This window comes from Trachypithecus francoisi, unplaced genomic scaffold (genome assembly GCF_009764315.1).
Source record: "Trachypithecus francoisi isolate TF-2019V2 unplaced genomic scaffold, Tfra_2.0 Lachesis_group18, whole genome shotgun sequence".
Classification (NCBI taxonomy): domain Eukaryota; kingdom Metazoa; phylum Chordata; class Mammalia; order Primates; family Cercopithecidae; genus Trachypithecus; species Trachypithecus francoisi.
The window spans coordinates 2,553,542-2,571,948 of NW_022681463.1; the positions used below are offsets into that span (position 1 = coordinate 2,553,542).

The 18,407-nt window shown below is 54.8% G+C and overlaps 1 protein-coding gene across 11 annotated transcripts in view; it reads right to left on the minus strand.

The window, feature by feature from the left end:
* Window positions 1-5,303: 5,303 nt before the first annotated feature.
* Window positions 5,304-18,407, minus strand: part of ATP11A (ATPase phospholipid transporting 11A) — a 182,992-nt gene continuing 169,888 nt past the window's right edge. For 2 of the 11 annotated variants that reach the window (XM_033177200.1, XM_033177197.1), the window contains exons 26-29: window positions 17,361-17,426; window positions 16,076-16,179; window positions 13,834-13,999; window positions 5,304-7,942 (exon numbers count right to left, since the gene is read on the minus strand). In XM_033177200.1, coding sequence (XP_033033091.1) covers window positions 7,691-7,942; window positions 13,834-13,999; window positions 16,076-16,179; window positions 17,361-17,426 — 588 coding nt within the window. In that variant the 3' untranslated portion in view covers window positions 5,304-7,690. Of the gene's footprint in view, window positions 7,943-9,108; window positions 9,213-11,477; window positions 11,565-13,833; window positions 14,000-16,075; window positions 16,180-17,360; window positions 17,427-18,407 lie in introns of those variants that run through there. The other 9 variants (XM_033177204.1, XM_033177207.1, XM_033177205.1 and 6 more) reach the window with 9 other exon arrangements.

Genomic DNA, 18,407 nt, shown 5'->3' on the forward strand with positions numbered 1-18,407 from the left:
TGGGAGGCAGATGTGGGTGTGTACGGAGACAGAGACAACAAATATCGCCACCTTTTGGGGAGAATTTTGCTACAACGAGGTGAGAAACGAGCTGAGCCGGGCTGGGAGGGTCAGGGAGGGTTTCTGTTGGAGACTCTCCTGCTGCTCCGATGACTTGGCCGACTTGGCCGGCAGGAAGACAGTGATGCCGCCACAGAGATGGCGAGAGGTCGCCCGGCCACCACAGCCCGCCCTCCCCCTAGGGCGACAGTGAGGGGTCACCTGCCCGCCACGGCCTGCTCTTCTATTAAACACTGATGTCTTAAGAAGTCAGGAAGCCATGTGAGATGAGTGAGATGCTGATTTTAGCCCTACATTCGTGCGTGCTGCCTCGGCTCATCCTCTGTGGGGCGGCTTGCCTGTTGCCGTGTGTCTGGCTCTGCCCTGCCCTGAGCAGGGGCCCCGGTGGCTTCCTGGATGCCTTTGCGGGTTGGGGACGCCCGGGACCCTCTTGGTCCACTGCAGTCACCCAGGTTGAGCCACTCGGACCGATGGCAAGTGAGCTCTCCTGGTGGGTTCCAGGTTGTCATCCAAAGAGCAGCCATGGCCCTAAACACCCCTCCAACCCCACCCCACCTCCGCGCAGGCCCGGATCCACCCGGCAGGCCACTGCCCTGCAGGCTGCTGTGGCTGCTCCCAGGTGTGACCGCCCTGAGGCCGGACGAGGCGTTTCCATGGCCCCTCAGAACGGAGTGTTGGGGGTTGAATTGTGGCTTCCAAAGAGAGATGTTGGAGTGCTAACTCCCAGTGCCTCAGAACATGACCTTGGTTGGAGACGGAGTCTTTATAGAGGGGACCAAGCTAAAAGGAGGTCAGTGGGGCAGGCCCTGACCCCAGCACCACGTGGAGAGCACCCAGAGGAGACGCAGGCAGAGGACGGGGCGGTGCTTCCACACCCAGGGAGACCCAGGGTTAGTGCACAGACGGCCTCTGCAGTGCGCTCGTAGGAAACGTATTTCACCCACGCTTTTGAGACAGGGACATGGCTCTTCTTCTCCTAGCAAACAACTTTTGATTCCAACTTTTATTTCTTCGCCGGACTCCATCCTCCTTCTCCATCCCTCTCGGTCCCAGGTGCTGCTGGCATGTCCCCTTTGCTGGAACACCGGAGGACACCTGAACAAACCAGCCTACCTGTCAGAGCCTGGAGGCTGCCCCAAGCCAGCATCTGTGGTTCCACATGAGCTGAGGGCCATTTTATGCCAGCCTCGCTCTCCCTCCAGCCCCTCTGGGCTTGGCTGGCCTCCCCCCATCCCCCGAGCCCTCCCAGCAATCCTGTCCTAGGTGAGAGAACGAGGCTGGCATGGAACAGCCCTCAGTTGACGTGGGGGAGCAATGGATGCCCTGGGGGGGCTGGTGGATGCCAGAACACCCTGGAGACACCCAAGGACGCCCCGAAGACACCTGAGGATACCCCAAGGACACCTGAGGACATCTGAGGATGCCCCGAGGACCCCTGTGGACACCCCAAAGACACCTGAGGATGCCCGAGGATGCCCCGAGGACCCCTGAGGATGCCCCGAGGACACCTGGAGTATGGAAAGGTAAAGATAAGCCCACATGAAGATGCTGAGAAGCCAAGGAACGAGAGGAAAGCATTTCGGAGAGAATCCAGGGCGGCTGTAGGTTCATTCACCCCACAGATGCCTTTGGAGCACTGCCTGTGCGCTGCCTGTGAAAAGTAGCCCCTGACTCTGTGGCGTTCAGGAGCCAGCAAAAGTCTCGTGTTTAGAATTCCAGCCTGCGAGCCAGGGACCCTGCTGTCCCCCCTGGGGTGTTTCCCAGGTGGCCCTGAGCTGAGACTCCGTGGGAAGCAGGTGGCTGAGCAGGGAGAGGAGATGTGGCCAGGTGGGACTCAGGCACCAGCCGCCAGGGATGCTCTAGATGTCACCCCAAGGCCCTCTCCAGGCGCCCCAGTGGAGCCGGGATCCCAGGAGGTGGACCCTGGTGGCGTTTTGTTTTTGAAGTTGGTGTTTCCAGACAAGACACAAAACTGCAGAGTATGACATGGCCCGGCCGGGTGGGGACTCAAGAGAGGGCGAGGTCAGGGTTGGGACGAGGCCACGGCCTCTGGGCCAGGGGGCATTCCGGGGGCTCCGTGGCAGCACTCAGAATTCTGCCAGGGCTGGGAGTGGCAGGGGGCAGGGAAATGCCCTCTACTTCAGAGTGGGAAAGGCTGGGTTCAGCCAACAGAGCTCAGGAGGCTGAAGAGCCTGAAAGAGCCTGGGGTTTGGTCAAGAGGGAGAATTGGGATAGAAAGGGGGCACCTAGACCCCAGGAATGAGGTGGCAGGCGGGGGCTTGGCAGAGGTCGGGGAGGAGCTCCTGGTGGGGACGGACCAGAAGGTTGGGAAAGCCAGTCCCGTGCAGGCTCTGGAGTCCAGGGCAGTCAGCACCAGGGCCCCGCACCTGGCACACCTGGTACCCCTGCAGGGGGTGGCGGCCGAGGGTACAGCCAGGGCGGGCCCACATAACCCACACTGGGCTTGTCACCTTCATCCCACACAGAAGCATGCTGCGGAAGTGTTCTGACTGTACAGTTTCTAACAGCAGAAAATGTACACACCACTTGTGTGATTTTCTTTATAAAGAAACTGAAGCAGATTTTTATTCTTTATTGCAAGCAGATTCAGGTCTCCTGCTTAGATAGTCTAGAGAAAAGTCCAATATAATATTATCAAGTCAGTTTATCTACAGAAATAAAAGTTAAAAACAGGAGCATACAAAATAAACTTTACAGAAATGTTAGATTTGGTTTAATTTATATTTTAACTTTTCAAAGCAGATTAATGAATTATCAGTTAAATGTTACTGTGTGGAGGCTTGATTTATGTTAAATGCACCTACTATGTTTAATAATTTAAAAATAAACTCCAGTATTTATGATGACGACAGCTATGGATACCATTCCTATTAAATACATTTTTGAAGACCTTCTTTTATTACATTACATAATGAATAGACATTTTTTTTTTTTTTTTTTTTTTTTGAGACGGAGTCTTGCTCTGCCACCCAGGCTGGAGTGCAGTGGCCGGATCGCAGCTCACTGCAAGCTCCGCCTCCCGGGTTTACGCCATTCTCCTGCCTCAGCCTCCCGAGTAGCTGGGACTACAGGCGCCCGCCTCGTCGCCCGGCTAGTTTTTGGTATTTTTTAAGTAGAGACAGGGTTTCACCGTATTAGCCAGGATGGTCTCGATCTCCTGACCTCGTGATCCGCTCGTCTCGGCCTCCCAAAGTGCTGGGATTACAGGCTTGAGCCACCGTGCCCGGCCATGAATAGACATTTTAAATGGTAACGCAGACATTATAATTTTAAGTCAGACACAATATATGCATATTAAAATTCTGTATACTTTGATAAAGTAAAAAATAAAGCTATATAAATTGATCTTTAGATTTTTTCTGCAAAAGTAGAGTCACACTTTCATGACACTTGTAACACATCCCCATCAAAGCTGCTTACAGACACAATATCAGAAGGATTTTCATTCCAGTTCACCCACCTTTAGCTTAAAAAAAAAAAAAGATTGCATTTGCCAACTGACATTTTTCCTGTTTTTAAAGTTACAAATGGGTAACTTCCTAAAGAAATGTAGGATGCAAGGACCTGCATATCAAGCTGTTAGACACTGAGCTGCCAAATAAATAATATTAACATTAAATAAAAGTGGCTGCATTATTCAATACTAGTCAGTGCAAAACACATGAGCTGAGTGGTTTGAAGAACAAGGCTGGAGGTTTCCTGCTACGGCACCGGACCCCTGGCCAAGGCTCAACTCAGAGAAGTCACAACACCCTGTCTAAACATTTGTTTAAACACTCAGCAAGCCAAGCGGATGGTCACCCTGTTGGAGAAGCTGCCGCATCTGGCCTCCTCCCTCGAGGCGGTGTGGCCTGCTTGTTCGCCCCATCTGCTCAGACACAGGCTGGGTTGATTGGGGCTTTAGGAGGCCACGGCCCTTCCCAGCTGGCTCGTGGCAGAAGACTGGCCGTGCTCCTGTGTGCAGGGATGAGGTGCGGCGTGGGCGTGGCCAGTCCTGCTGTGGCCACCTGGTATAGGGCTGAACCAAGGGGAAGTTTTGGCTTGTGGGGCTGGACCTCCCTGAAGGGGAAAGGATCTTGTCCAGGGCACCAAGTGCTGCCCACAGAGCAGCTGGTGTAAGTGAAGCTGCGACCTCAGCCCCGGGCCTGCTCTGCAAAGCCTAGACATTCTGCCAGGAGGGGGGCTCCATCCCTGGGAGGCGTGGGCTACGAGCCCCATCTGCCCATGCCCGGCCAGAGGCTCCTCACAGGGGCCCTCGGGAAGGAGGCAGGATGCAGTGCGGGACACCAGGACAGTGTGCACTTGCTTGTGGCACATGTGTGCACACGTGTGTGCGTGTATGTGTTCACATGTGCGGGAGCCTGCATGTTTGTGGTGTGTACATGTGGGAGCTCACGTGTGTATGGTGTGTGCACACGTGTTTACACCTGGGAGCTCATATCTGTGGTGTACACATGCATGTGCATGTATGTAGGAGCCTGTGCGTGTTTGGGGTGGGTGCATGTGCATGTGTGCTCATGTGTGCAGGAGCCTGCATGTTTGTAGTGAATGTACATGTGCATGTGTGTGTATGCATATGTACAGGTGTAGAAGCTCATACGTCTCTCCGGTGTGCATACACGTGTGTGTGAGCAAGCCTGTAGGAGCTTCTATGTGTGCTTACATGTACATGCATGTATCACACATCCGTGTGTAGGAACTTACAGCATTCATGGTATGTGCACATGCATTGTGTGGAGCGTGCACACGTGTCTGTGGTATGTGTACACATGTGCATGTACTGCATGTATGTCACACGTTTTGGTGTACATACACGTGTGTACATGTGTCACTCACACTTGTGTACATGTCTGTGTGCATGCATGTGTGCAGGAGCTTGCGTGTTTGTGGTATGTACCTATGTAGGCATGTGTTCCCGTGTGCAAGCCTGAAGTGGACATGGTTATGAGTGAACGTGGAGCCAAAAGCCTGGGACACACATGCAGCAGGCCCACTGTGCGTGTCTGAGACGGTCTGTGGCAGGGACTGGGTGTGAATCAGCGACTGTGTCTCTGACCAACATGCAGAATTACAAATTGATAATTTATTAACCTGTGCAGCAGCAAATAAGATTTTCAAAACTCGACAGAGTGCTCAAAGTTGACATTACTTGCTTCAAAGTTAGTTTAAGGCAAGTAAATACTAACTACTGTGAGGTGGAAAATTGTGTGCAAACCCTGCTGTGTCGCTCACTGAGTCTTCTCATCCTTTAGTTTTTATCTCAGTGTCGCTCACTGAGTCTTCTCATACTTTTAGTTTTTATCTCATGCCCCTTATCGATTTCAAATGATCAGGTACATTCATTTAATAATTTCCCAAGTAAGTTTTTAAAAGACGTTTGGGAGTGTGCAAAAGTTTAGTGCCTTTCGCACTAAGACTTGTTGTCAGAGGTACATGGTGACCATATCCACACAGGCAGAGCTGGGACCCAGCTTACTAAGCCTTCATGTGAGACTCTTCTATTTTTAAGGCTGAAGGATGGAAATTAACAATGAAACACAGAAAGCAGAGGAAATTGCAACAAATTGTAAAGAAAAAGGATAGCAAATTATGGTACCTTAAATATGCGGTTGAACTAATCACTGCCACCAGAAGTACCAAGAAAGGAAGAGGTGTGTGTAGAGAATAAACTCAAATCTGAAAATTCACATTCATCAGAGATTGGAACATTCAGTCAAAACTCTCACCAGAATCTAAATGTACAGTGGCCAAAATTACATAAACGTAAAAATGAAAGCTTTAAAAGCCTATTTTAAAACTTAGACAATGTGTTAAATAAATGAATAAAAGAGACATGAACAGCTATGAAAATACTTCAGTGCAAAGGCCAGTTTTAGATTTCTAAAAAAATACATTACAAATAATTTGTTAACTGAACATACAGAGAATCTGCCCCCCATACAGGTATTACATTTAGGCCCACATTGGGTTCTTAAAAAGGGCTGTAAAAATGCACACACCGTTGTCTGCGGGGGTAGCGTGGGCAGGGCTGCCAAGCCAGGGCGGCCGCACGAGGACCTCGGGGCGGGGTGGAGCCCTCCCCGTTCTGTCCGCTCAAGCGGGTTGCTCACGACCCTCATCTTTGGTGTGGTGTTTATCCGTCACCTTAGTTTATCCCGACCACTGTGTTCACCGTTCTTACCGCCGATTTATCCTTCAGTTCAAATAAATATTGTGCAGGTAAAAGATGATACAATCAAATGGTGAAATCTGAGCTTCCAAAAACACCTACCGTCGAGCACCTCGGAAACACCCTCTGGGTTTTGCCGGCCGGAGCCCGTCGACGGCGTGGCCAGCGTGGCTCCGGGCAGGCGTGGCCAGTGTGGCTCCCGGCGGGCGTGGCCAGTGTGGCTCCCGGCGGGCGTGGCCAGCGTGGCTCCGGGCGGGCGTGGCCAGCGTGGCTCCTCCTCCAGCGTCTGGTACTTTCCTGAAAGGCAGCAGTACCGAACCTCACAATGAAATGTCTTCTTTAAGGACCATTAAGGCTACGTCAAAGATTATTTCCAGAAATAGAAATGCCAGTACAGAGAGCAACAGGGACTTTGTATCACAGCAGCCCTTGGGCTGCTAACGCACCCAGAGCAGCGCTGGACAGAATCCCAAGACGAAGGAGAGCCCTGCGTGGGGACATGGGGGTGTGGGGACAAGGGGATGCAGAGCCTGGCGGGCGGAGCTGCAGTGTGGGAGGCGGGCAGAGGTGCGGTGCTGCCTGCTGGGATCCACGCCATGTCCTGTGGGCCGCCCCCATCAGTCCAAGACAGGTTCTGGGGCACCAACACCACCTGGGTGGTGACCGCTCCACGGGGACAGAGGATGTCTGCCCATCACAGTCAAGTATCTGTCTCCTGGCCCTCGCACCCGTGAAATCAACATTCTCTGGTAACAGTGGACTGACGGCTCCGTGCTCTGGTGAGTGGCCGATGGGCATCCTGGCACTTGTGCTGCAGGCTGGAGGCCACTGGTGTGGCCTTGCCCTCCCACATGGCACTGCTTTCTGCACGAGGCGATGGCAGGGAGACCGAAACTCAGCCAGCCCTGACACACAGGGCAGGCAGGCCTGGACTGAACCACAGGGAAGCCGCTCCCAGATGAGCAGGGCGTGCCGTGCGTCCACAGGGATGACGGTATCCGAGTGACCTGGCCCTTCCCACAGCATGAGGATTGGAGGGTTGTTGAGGAAAGGACGCACCGCCACGGCTCCACCTCACCCTATGGAGGGCATGGGTGGTGGCCGGGCAAGCAGGAAACAGCAGCAGATGTCCACACGTGGCCACCACGGGGCCTGGACGGCTCTTCTCTCCCAGCGACAGCAAAGGCCCATGATGGTAGGTGGGTGAAGACATGGGCCTGGGGGAATGGCCTCTGCATGACAGCACACAGGGTGCGCCAGCAGGATGTCCCTTCTGAGTCGAGCTGAATGCCCGGGGGCCACCGGTGTGGCTCAGCAACTGCAGCGGTGGGTCCAGGCGGCCAGCGTGCCACACTCGAGGGCAAGGTCTGTGACCCCCCTCCTTGCCTGCTGGGGGCCAGGAAGAGGCGTGTGCAGTCTCCACAGGCTTAGGACCATCCATCACACGAGCATTTGCACACGGGACCCAGGGCAGCTGTGACTCGGGCTGGAACTGCAGTGGTGACGGGAACCGCTGAGAGCGGGTGGGGGCTCCACGGACACCTTCCCCTTCCAGGCCGCGAGTGTCACCTGCTGAGAGCGGGAGCTGTACCAGGCGGCCGAGGGACAGGTGCTCTGGTAGCCTGGGCTCTGCAGAGAGGCAAGAGGGGTGAATTCTGAGTCGCGGTCCCGAGGCTGTGCGCACCCATTCTGCTGAGAGAACGAGACACACGGTCAGTCTCAGGGATCCCCACGGGGCTGCTTGGGGTGACCTGGGCCACTCTGGGATGCACTCACTACCATCGCCTCCTGCAGGAACTGCTAGACTCAGCTCAGGACACAGCCTCGTCCTGAGGGCAGGCTGGGCAGGATCCACCCCACTGGAGAAGCCACACGGAGGCAAGAGGTCTCTGTCTAGGAATGAGCGCCTCTCCCTTTTGGTACCAACAGTGGCCGTCCCCGTCCCACCATCCCAGGGAAGAACCCAGGGACCCCAGGGATACAGGCCATGGACGGGAAGCCTATGAGCTTCCTCCCTATAGCTGGCTTCCTGTGCAGTGAGAGCTTGAATGCCATACCAGTACCCAGAGACCCTCGAACAAAAGGCGAACTCAGTGCCCCAGAGAGGGCAGGCCCCACCCCACAGGGACTGGGCTGATGGAGAACTGGACATGCTCGGCTTATGTCCTGTTGGCATGTTGCCTTGGGTGTCCCCACATGGATGGGGCCTACATGGCTTCTGACAGCCCACTGGGGCCCCGGATGTGCAAGGGCCCTGCAGGTCTGACCAGCGAGGGGAGCGGCAGGAGGCTGGCAGCACGCATCTGTCTGATGGGGGGCGTCCCCAGGTCAGCCCACTTTTAGACCAGCATTTCCAGTGCCAGAAATGCTGGCAGGAGCAGGCGTCTTTGTGGCCTCCATGTCTGTCAGAGAGGCACAAGCTACGTGCTCCGGCTGGCACACAGAAGACCTGCACTCACACTGCCTGGGCCCCAGTTCCACAGAAACCACGCAATATCCACGTTTGATTTCAAAGCAGGCTCCTTCCTGAGAGGCCTTTTAGGTGAAGCCGTTTCCCCCAAGGACCAGGACTGTGAACCTGTATCTGATGAAGCTGGGCCTGGTCAGGCTGCGTGCTGTGTGTGGGGGGAGTGTGCACGTGTGTGGGTGTGCACAGCATGTTCCATGTGTGGTCAGCATGCCCTCAGGCGTGTTACTTACCTGGGACAGCAAATGCATGTGTGTGTAAAGAGAGCTGCTCTTTTTCACCGTGAACCTTTGTTATCAAAGACAGCACAGCACAGCACAGCAAAACTTTGGAGGAAAAACAGGTCTGACAGTCACAGCACACGGGCGGCACGCAGCAGCCGCACAGTTACCTAGCGTGGAGCTAACTGCGCCTTGGCTGCCGTAGGAGGTCCTTCAGGAGGGGCCCGTCGCTGCTCTGTGCGGCCTGGACTGGAGCCTTGTGCTTCACGCCCCTCTGCAAGGCGAGGAAAGACACTGAGCAACGTGGGCCACGCGGGGCTGCTGAGCCGGTGCCCACGAGCACCAGGAGCACTCTGGCCTCTGCCTGCACCATCCGTGGGACCCCAGCAGGAAGAGGCTCTAAACCTCTGTTGGAGTCTGCATGGGGTGTCACGGAGCGGCCAGGGCAAGAGCTCAGGGGCGTCTTGGGAAAACACTGTCCCAGCAGGGCCGCTCCCATGAGGAGCCCAAGCCCAGAACTGAGAGACAGCGACAGGCTCAGGGACAGGCCACGGCACCTGTGGGAGGCAGAGGGTCCAAGGTCCCTCAGCCGGAAGGTCCACCGGGCACCTCTGGAATCCTGGAGCCACATGTTCAGCCACACACCCACTTCCATGGCAGACAGTGAGCCCCAGGAGCCGCTCTGCCAGGGCCCTGCAGCAGAGTGTCCCGAGGCCAACGTGCTCACAGAGCTCCACTGAGATCTTGTAGCCCAGCCTTATTCAAGGAATGAGGGAAGCGCGGGAGCTGAAGAACTGCGGGCTTGGAATTGCAGAACTGCAGGTCCGAATGGGCAGACGCCCAGGTGAGGAGCAGCAGGAAACAAAGGAGGAGGCTGCCACCCTTCCCGGGGACAGTGATGGAGAAGTGAACTGCATGCAGACACGCAGAGATGCCAGCACAGGCATATATGTGTGAAACGCACATATATATACGTCAGGCCTGTGATGCTTTTCTTTTCCATAGGAACAGAGGAAAAGAAAGCCATCCACTGGAAGTAAAATATGCCCCACGTGAGGGCGAGTGACATGTTTATTCCTCCAAAGTTTTGCAGAATGCAGGTGGTCTCAGCACCACAGTGTGTTCCTGTGTGTGCCGGGCACGTACTGGCTGCAGGCGCTTTGTGTTCAGGTGCGGACACCGGCCCTGCCTGTGGGGGTCATGCCAGGGCCCGAGGCCTCGCAGGCGGCGGGAGAACGAACCTCTGTGCCGCTGTCTCTACACAGCCGGGCTCAGCTTCTGCACATGTTCAGAAGCAAATCAGCTCTCAACAAACTATATCATAGTTAGAATGCATATTTGCAGCCCACAGCTGGCATGATTTAATTAGTTTCTTAAGGACCTCCTATGAGTTATTAAAGTGTTCCTAATAATTTCATCCCAAATGTTTTCAAGGACAGAAATGGTGAGATGAAATTCTGCAATTTAATCTAACAAATTCTGATGACACTAAATTAGAAAAATTTTGATTCCTATTAATTGCTTGGACTTAAAAAAGGACCATTTTGTCAGTTACACATCATGTTTAAAATATATAGAAGATGATGTTATTAAAGGGAAAAAAAGCCCTTTTCTGCTCTGGGCATTTTTCTAGGCTGCATTTGGTAAAACAGTAAAATACCAAACATGCACTTCCAGAGCATCGTTAATTTGGAGGCACGTGTGAATGCGGGCTTTGGTGCCAGAGCACACGGCTGAAAGACAGAACGCGACTTCAGGATGGCACGCAGGCCCCTGCAATCTCGGCGCTGACCACGGATGCCACCGCAGGAAAATGGCGTGGGAATGCCTCTACACTGCCCAGAAAGGCCAGGGTCGTCATTTTTAAAGCATATTATTAATAGAAAGCTTTCAAAGAGGTCTTCATTCAAAAAATAGTAAAAAGAGAATTTGGTCGAACATCTGACACCAAACGCTTCTGTCCCCTTTGTCTCCAGCTGTGTGGCTCAGCCTGGCTCCCCTTTCCTGAAATGTGCGTGGGTCCTGAGCAAACCGTGTTATCCTAGCTGTCCTCAGTCTTTCCAGCTGCAGATGGGCACAGAAGTGGGTGCGTGAGGGAGGAGGCCTTGTGATCCACACTCTACAGGCTGCGGAGGGAAGGGTTTGTGAGCTCAGGGCCTGGATGGCCTGTGAATTGCAAACTCTCACACCTCCCTGCTTAGGATTCCTGCACAGGAACCTCTCTGACACCTGTGTGAGGGGTCATGTGGCCGGCTCTGCGCTGTCAGCTGTGTCTGAACCCTCACAGGTGGGTTCTGAGGCTGCCTGGACGCTGAGGGAGAAACCCTGGTTAACTGTGACTGATGGAAAGCACAGCTCACGATCAGTCTGTGCATGTGAAGGTGTAAGTAAGTGGTGAGGCTTCCTGACGTGGGGCTGCCGTGCCCAGCGCCTGGCGGACACTGCGTCGGAGCGCGTGGACTTGGGGCTCTGGTGACGGGCACGGCCCTGCTGCCCCGCGTCTACCATCCCAAGCGTGCGGAAGGCAGAGGAGCATCACCTTGTTCCATCAGAAACTCAGGCTGCTGGAAGTCTGAGAAAGCATAAAGATGGTTGACTGCTCGACAGAAAGGCACTGGCTCTTAGTCTGAGTCCCGAGGTCAGCGGCCACGCACACAGGGGTGTGTGAACAAGGTGTGGGGATTTAGGCAAAGTGGTTGGAAGACGGAAGGAAACAGGAAGGAAAGAAACAAGAGACAGCTGAGTTAGTCAGAGGCTCGCCACCATGTGCACGTTCTTCTGGCCACTCTAGGTGGACACTGGTGCCCCCCGCCATGACCCGCCAGCCCCCCACTCCCTGCTTTATGCCTTCTGCAGGTCCCATGGTGTGGCTGTTCATAAGGGCTGCTGAGGCTTTTGTGGGACGCAGAGACCCACAGCAAAATGGGCTCCTGAACAAAGGGTGGGGAGGGGAGGGCCCTCACCGGCATTCCCAAAGTGCCCCGAGACCCGCCCATCCCGGAGATGTGCCGCAGAGCAGAGGGCCTGTGGTCAGACGCATCTGGGGGCGTGGCCCTCAGCAGCCCCGACTCTGGAGGCTGCGTGCACAGTGTCATGGAAGAGTCCAGACTTCTGCGGGGACAGGCCCTCCTGACCCCCCGAGTTCAACTCCTGCCTGCTCAGGCATCTCTGACCAAGCACCTCTGCAGCCACACGCACCCAGGGGCCAGGTGGGGCCGAGACGCTCGTAAATCTCAAGCCACACCACTGTGGCCACAGCCAGGGGCCCAGCAGACACCCCCAAGCTGGACCTGTTCTCTCTCAGGGTCAGACCCACAGCCCTGCCGTCTCCTGTGCCCTGTGACATGGTGTCTGCCACGTCCCCATGTATGGGATGTGGTTACGAACACGTGTTCCAGGCACAGAGCCCTGTCATGAACCCATGTGCCCGCTGGGAACTGCACAGCTAAAGGGTTCAGGAACCAAGGACCGTGCTTAGAGAAAAGTACCACTGGACAGCTGCTTCTCGGGCCACAGGCAGGGCTGGGCAGTGGCTGCTTGGGGGCAACGAGTTTCCCCTGAAGCACTGGGGGCCGTGGAGTCTCAACCTGGGCCCTGGCTCCTGCTCCCACTGGCTCCTCTCCCTGCACAGAGTAGCTGACATGCAGGTTCTGCTGCGTTTCTCCTGCCCGTGGTCCCCGAGTCAGGGGAGCTGTGTGTGGACATTTTTACTACGCTGAGTGGGGGTCTCTTCGCCAAGAATTTTGCTCGCTCTGATTTTATAAACTGTGGCAGGAGGCCTGAAGGAGGGAGTGCCGGGAACTGGCAGCACTGGTTTCAACATTTTAAATCGGCACCAACGTCCCAAGAACGCTCTCCAGCCAGGGTCCCATTCTGATTGCTAGAGGTGGGTGGTGGGTGGGGCTGCGCCCCTGGGGAGGGCGGCCTGTTCTCCCTCCCAGCACGGCAGCACTGCTGGGAGCCAGCCCCCAAGTGTCTGAGCTGCGTGAGTGAGTCAGGGCTGGGGCCCCGGGTCCCCTCACTTCCCGTCTTCCTCCCAACTGCACTGCTGTGTCCATCCTGGGCGGCCTCACACCCTGAAGGAGCGGCCACTGCCGGGGGCCTCCCACCCCTCGTTTCCCCACCAGGCTTCAGCACTGCCCAGTCCAGGGCCCCACCTCACAGAGTGATTATAAATTTCAGGGATGAGATTTGAAAACCCGCATTGTTAATAGAGTCCCAAGGGACTGTGACAGGTGCAGTGGCCCTCCGAGGACAGGCAGGCTTCCTGGTAAAGCGGCAGAGTAGGGGACGTGGTCACTGCCTCTGATGTGGGGTTGAGCTTGGAGCCAGAGCCCAGCTGCTGAGAAGGATGGGGGGCCAGAGGCCAAGTCCTCACACCTGCCGAACCCTCTGCACCTGGCGGGGGGGCACTTGGTATCGTCATGTCTTCCCCGGACCCAGAATTCTGCTTGTGGCTAAAACTTGGGAATGTGGAAAATAAGCAGCCCCACCAATACCAGCATCTCCTGATACAGATGCTACCATTTCCAGCCAAATTTACCATCCTTAAAAATTACGTAATTTAACCTTTTAAAGTAATGATTAATTTTAAAACAGGGTTGCATTTACATGAAATAATTTGCCTTTTGTATTAGTCTTTTTTCTCTTATTTGTGTCTTATTTCAGATTACTGTTTAATCTGAATGTTTAGGTTGAAACAAAATTAAACATCAGTCATCTCAAATTTACCTGATGTTTAAAATCATGTATCATTAAGAAACTCATTAGTGATACCTGAACTGATCACGTTTTATGAAATCCAAACCTTTCACACTATCTTTCAAAGTGGTCATTTCCTAGTCCCGAGGCCAGGGCCCTGAAGCACCCCTGCCCCCGCTGGGGAAGCTCCGTACCTGGACTCTCTCTGTCGCTGTTGGCCACAGCTGCCGGCACAGGACTTTCTTGAGGACGTCGGGAAGGAGGCTGATGGTCACCAGCAGCACGATGGCCAGCCAGGCGGGCCCGCTGGACAGCATCTGGATGAACACGTAGTACATCCTCTGGTAGTTGAGGAATGGCCTGAGGGGCAGGGAAGAAAAGCCGCTGGTGAGGCAGGTACTCCCTGGGGCCGGCCTCTCTCCACGCTGCAGAGGGCGTTTGTTCTGGGAGTTCACACTTTTGTCAGTGAGAGCTGCTTGGCAAGCCACGGAGCCTGCTCTGAGTTTATCATATAAAAAATGAACGCTGAACCTCCCGGTAATGCTGGGGTAACAGGAACGGGAGAAGGAATTCTATGAAGTCATCTCAAAGGGAATATAGACGTCTCTGAAGTTCAGTTTCACAGAAGCAAAAAAATAAAAGGGATTGAAATAGGGATGTTTTTCTGTCTTGAAGTCTCGGATGGGAAGGACGTGCCGAGCACTGGTCGTCAATACAGAGCAAGCAATGACTTCTCTCCCAAGAGAGGATAATTCAAAGATGTCTGTGTCAGCTCCATGAGGGAGGCTGGCAAGGATGCAGGGACTGGGGACCCGCAACCAGCCTGAGTCCACAGGTCCACGTCTACATGTGCCTTCCGGTCATGTTTCCTGATCGCCTTTCACATCCCAGGCACTATGGACGGTGGTAGAGACACAAAGACAGGGCCCCACCTCCAGGAAGCACAGTGAAACTGGCGTGTGGACAACAGGAGGGAAACGGGAGCAGAGCGTGGGGGGTAACGGGAGGGACGTGGAGCTGCTGGCAGGCCTGGGACGGGGCTGGAGGCACCCACGGGCTGCTGGTGGTGGGCAGGAGGATGGGGTCTCATCACCAAGCGGTGGTGACATGGTGAGCTCTCAGCATGTCAGAGACATGGGAAACAACGTGAGAGGCCACGGTTCTACCAAGGCTGACGGGCTGTGGCTCCTTGGTTCCAAAGCCCAGGAGCTGGTCAGAGAGGTTTTGGGATGGAATCTTCCTCTTACAGAGCCACGGCCTTCAGGGCTGCTAGAATGGCCGGGCTCTCCGGAGCTGGGCTGGGCTGGGCTCTCCAGAGCCAAGCAGGTTCTCTGGGGCTGGCAGGGTGACTGAAATCCTGGAAGCTCGGCGCTCATCTCTGGGACTGTGCAATGCAACCTGGGGCCACCAGGGGACGCTGGCTGAACGAGGTAATCGGGAGGGACGCTTCCTGAGCTGAGAATCCCGCCCAGGTCAGGGGCCCTGAGGGATCCCGAGAAGGTCGCTGGCTTTCCCTAGGCCAGCGACTGACCCCAGGTCTGCAGAGGGCTGTGGCAGAGGCTGCTGTGCGGGGGCTGAGATTGGGACCTGGTCCTGGGCCCACCACCCTGTGTAGTTTCCTGGCTTACGGCAACAGTCTCTGACCACCCTGCCTATGTCGCTCTCACCAGCTCAACATGCAGCCACCGTGGGGTTTTTAAAAGAGCCACCCAATGCTGCTGTGCTCTGCCCACAGCCCTCCAGTGACTTGACTGACCATGACAGCCTCAAGCCAGGATCCTCACGGCCGGCGGTCCAGGAGGCCACCCTGCCTGCGCTGCAGCCTGGTCCGGGACCCTCTCCGCTGGCCACGGCTCCCACTCACCGAGGATGGCGTGCCTGCTGCTGTTCCCCCGAACCAGAGGCTCCCCCAGGAGTCAGGCTGCTGCGGGCAAGGTCCCGCCCCACCATGCCTGGGCCCCATCTTGCTGCGGGCGTGAGGACAGAGTGAGACAGGACCTGTCGAATGTCTGGCGGGTGCTTTGCTGTGGGAGGCAGTCACCAGCGGGGACGTGCTGTGATGATGGTGTTCTTCCAAGTTTCAGATGACTTTCTGAGAAGTCATCTCTGGCCTTTTAATCTGACATAGGTCCCCTGGTGTAGAATCCTGGCTGTTCCTCCGTATAACTCGTCACAAGCTGTTATCAGTTAGTGTCTCTCTCCCCTGAAGGTGCAAGTCACAGGAGCAGGGACTCCCCCGTGTCTGGCCCCCGACTGTATCCCAGGACCCCACATGATGCCCAGCACACAGTAGATGTTCAACAAACACTGGCCCCAACCAACGAGGCTGCATGGAAAATGTGTCTTCAACCCTTGATAAAAAAATAGTGCAGGACTATTAAGGTAGTAACAATCACGTGATATTTATCAGATTATCAGCTACTTATAGATATTTACCAGATCACTCCTCCCCAGAGAAGCGAAAAGACGACGTAGAACAGCAGCGACCCCCAGATGACAAAATGGTTGATCCAAGTCCAGTAGTGTGTGTCTAACGCAAGCTAAAAGGAAAAAAAGGGCAGTTTACAGTGTCACCCGAGCAGTCAGAATGATCGTGATGGGCAGGACAGAGAGCCAGGGGCAGATGAAAGACTAAATCAAACACAGACCCAGCAGTGACGACCCAATGCCCACACAAAAACGCTCAGGAAGACAAAGGCACACCTCACACTGCCCGTGGAGAGGAAGAACATGGGGACGCCACAGCCCCAGGTCCCGGGGAAGGGAGCTATGGATGCATTTCCCAGATGGCGGCACGGGGGCCACAGACCAAGGTGTTGTTTATATCACCACCGAAGAAAGTCATTCAGATTAAGGTGTTCTTTATGTCACTACCGAAGAAAGTTACTTTTCTTAAATTTTCTGAGACAGTCTCTCTCTGTCGCCCAGGCTGGAGTGCAGTGGTGTGATCTCTGCTCACTGCAACCTCCACCTCCCAGGTTCAAGTGATTCTCCTGCCTCAGCCTCCCAAGTAGCTGGGATTACAGGCGCACACCACCACGCCCAGCTACTTTTTGTTTTTAGTACAGAAGGGGTTTCAGCATGTTGGCCAGGCTGGTCTCGAACTGCTGACCTCAGGTGATCCACCCGCCTTGGCCTCCCACAGTGCTGGGATTACGGGCGTGAACCACTGTGCCTGGCCAGAAAGTTACTTTAGGGTCAGGTGTTGTTTGTATCACTATCTAAGAAAATGACCTTAGGAATGTTTTGGTATCACTTTTTAAGACTCAGTCTGATAGGTTTTGAGATTTCATAATGATACGGTCTGTACAGAACTTCACTGAACTTTAAAAAGAGTAAAATTTTCCAAAATACATTAATTTGTTTCAATTCAAATGTATTTTGATGGTGCTGGCGGGGAGGGCTACCTGCCGCTGAAAAGAATTCTAGCCTGAATTCTTTCTGAATTCTTTCACAAAGAAGCAGCTCACTCCTGAGGTTACCTTCGGTGTCGCTCTGGGGTCTGCACGCGGGGTGGCGGGGTGTACTGAATCTGTGCATTACTTGTCTAAACAGCAAGACGAGGATGCCTGGGGGTGCCCCAGGAGCCGGCCTGGGCTGGGTACAGAGTGGCTTCCAGCCTGGGTACGGAGTTACACTTCAGGGAGCTCAGAGCGGGTGAGGCCTACCCTGCAGGGGTTCACTGTGGCTGGGGGAGGAATGTGAGCGTGAGACCACTTACCTTTAGTGTGACTGTGAACACCATCACAGTGAATACCAGCGTCCCAAATGTCCAGTTTCCAAATATCTGTTTGGGGAAAACAGTCCAAGTCATCTCGTTTTTATGTACTTTTTTTCTCTTTCAAATCAAGAGTTTTAGAAAATACACCTCATTTTCCTTGCGTGCCAACACTTCAAACCCCAAAGATACAAGCACTAAATTTTCTTATTACCACATAACAGAAGATGCAGCAGCCCCCCAGAGCACGGCAGGACGCCCCCGTTTCCCGGCTGCATCTCCCACCACCAGTTCTGCAGCGCGGTGATGGGCTCAGGGCCTGTCTGTCTGCAACCTTCTGCCCGCTCTTGACACTGGCCCTGCTCAATGCTCTCGGTCACAATGAACATCGGTCCCAGTGTCTCAAACTGAGCACAAAAATTCCCGCACAGCTGGCATTTAAAAATCCGTAATGCCAACTCGGGTACACGCGAACCTCTGTCTTCTGTTCTGTGTTTTACGTAGAAGAGATGGTTGCCCGATTACCCAGCTACATTCCACAGGTTTCAGGAATAAACTCATAGATTGTGTCTGTTCCCTTCTGAACTCAGCTCAGACTCCTGCCTGCTGTGGAAGAACAGCTGCGGGAATGTTCTGCGAGTCAATGATCAGGGAAAACACCCGAGGCACCAGGCAGAGGGGGAAGCGCGGGGCTTCCCTTGGGGGAAACTGCCTCAGGACAGGGAAGACAAGCAGGCAGACAGGACAGGGCTGGACAGAGGCTGCCCCACGTGCGGCCAGAACCACAGATCCACCAGCAGCCACGCCCAGGTGGCCGTGGAGGAGGGAAGGTCAGCAGGACCCATGAGCCGCCAGCAGCACAGACACAGGCGGACCTGGGAGGACCACACACCCGACCTGGGAGGACCGCACGACCGACCTGTGAGGACAGCACACCCGACCTGTGAGGACCACGCACCCAACCTGTGAGGACAGCACGCCTGACCTGGGAGGACCGCACGCCTGACCGTCAGGACAGCACGCCCGGCCCGTGAGGACCGCACACCCAAC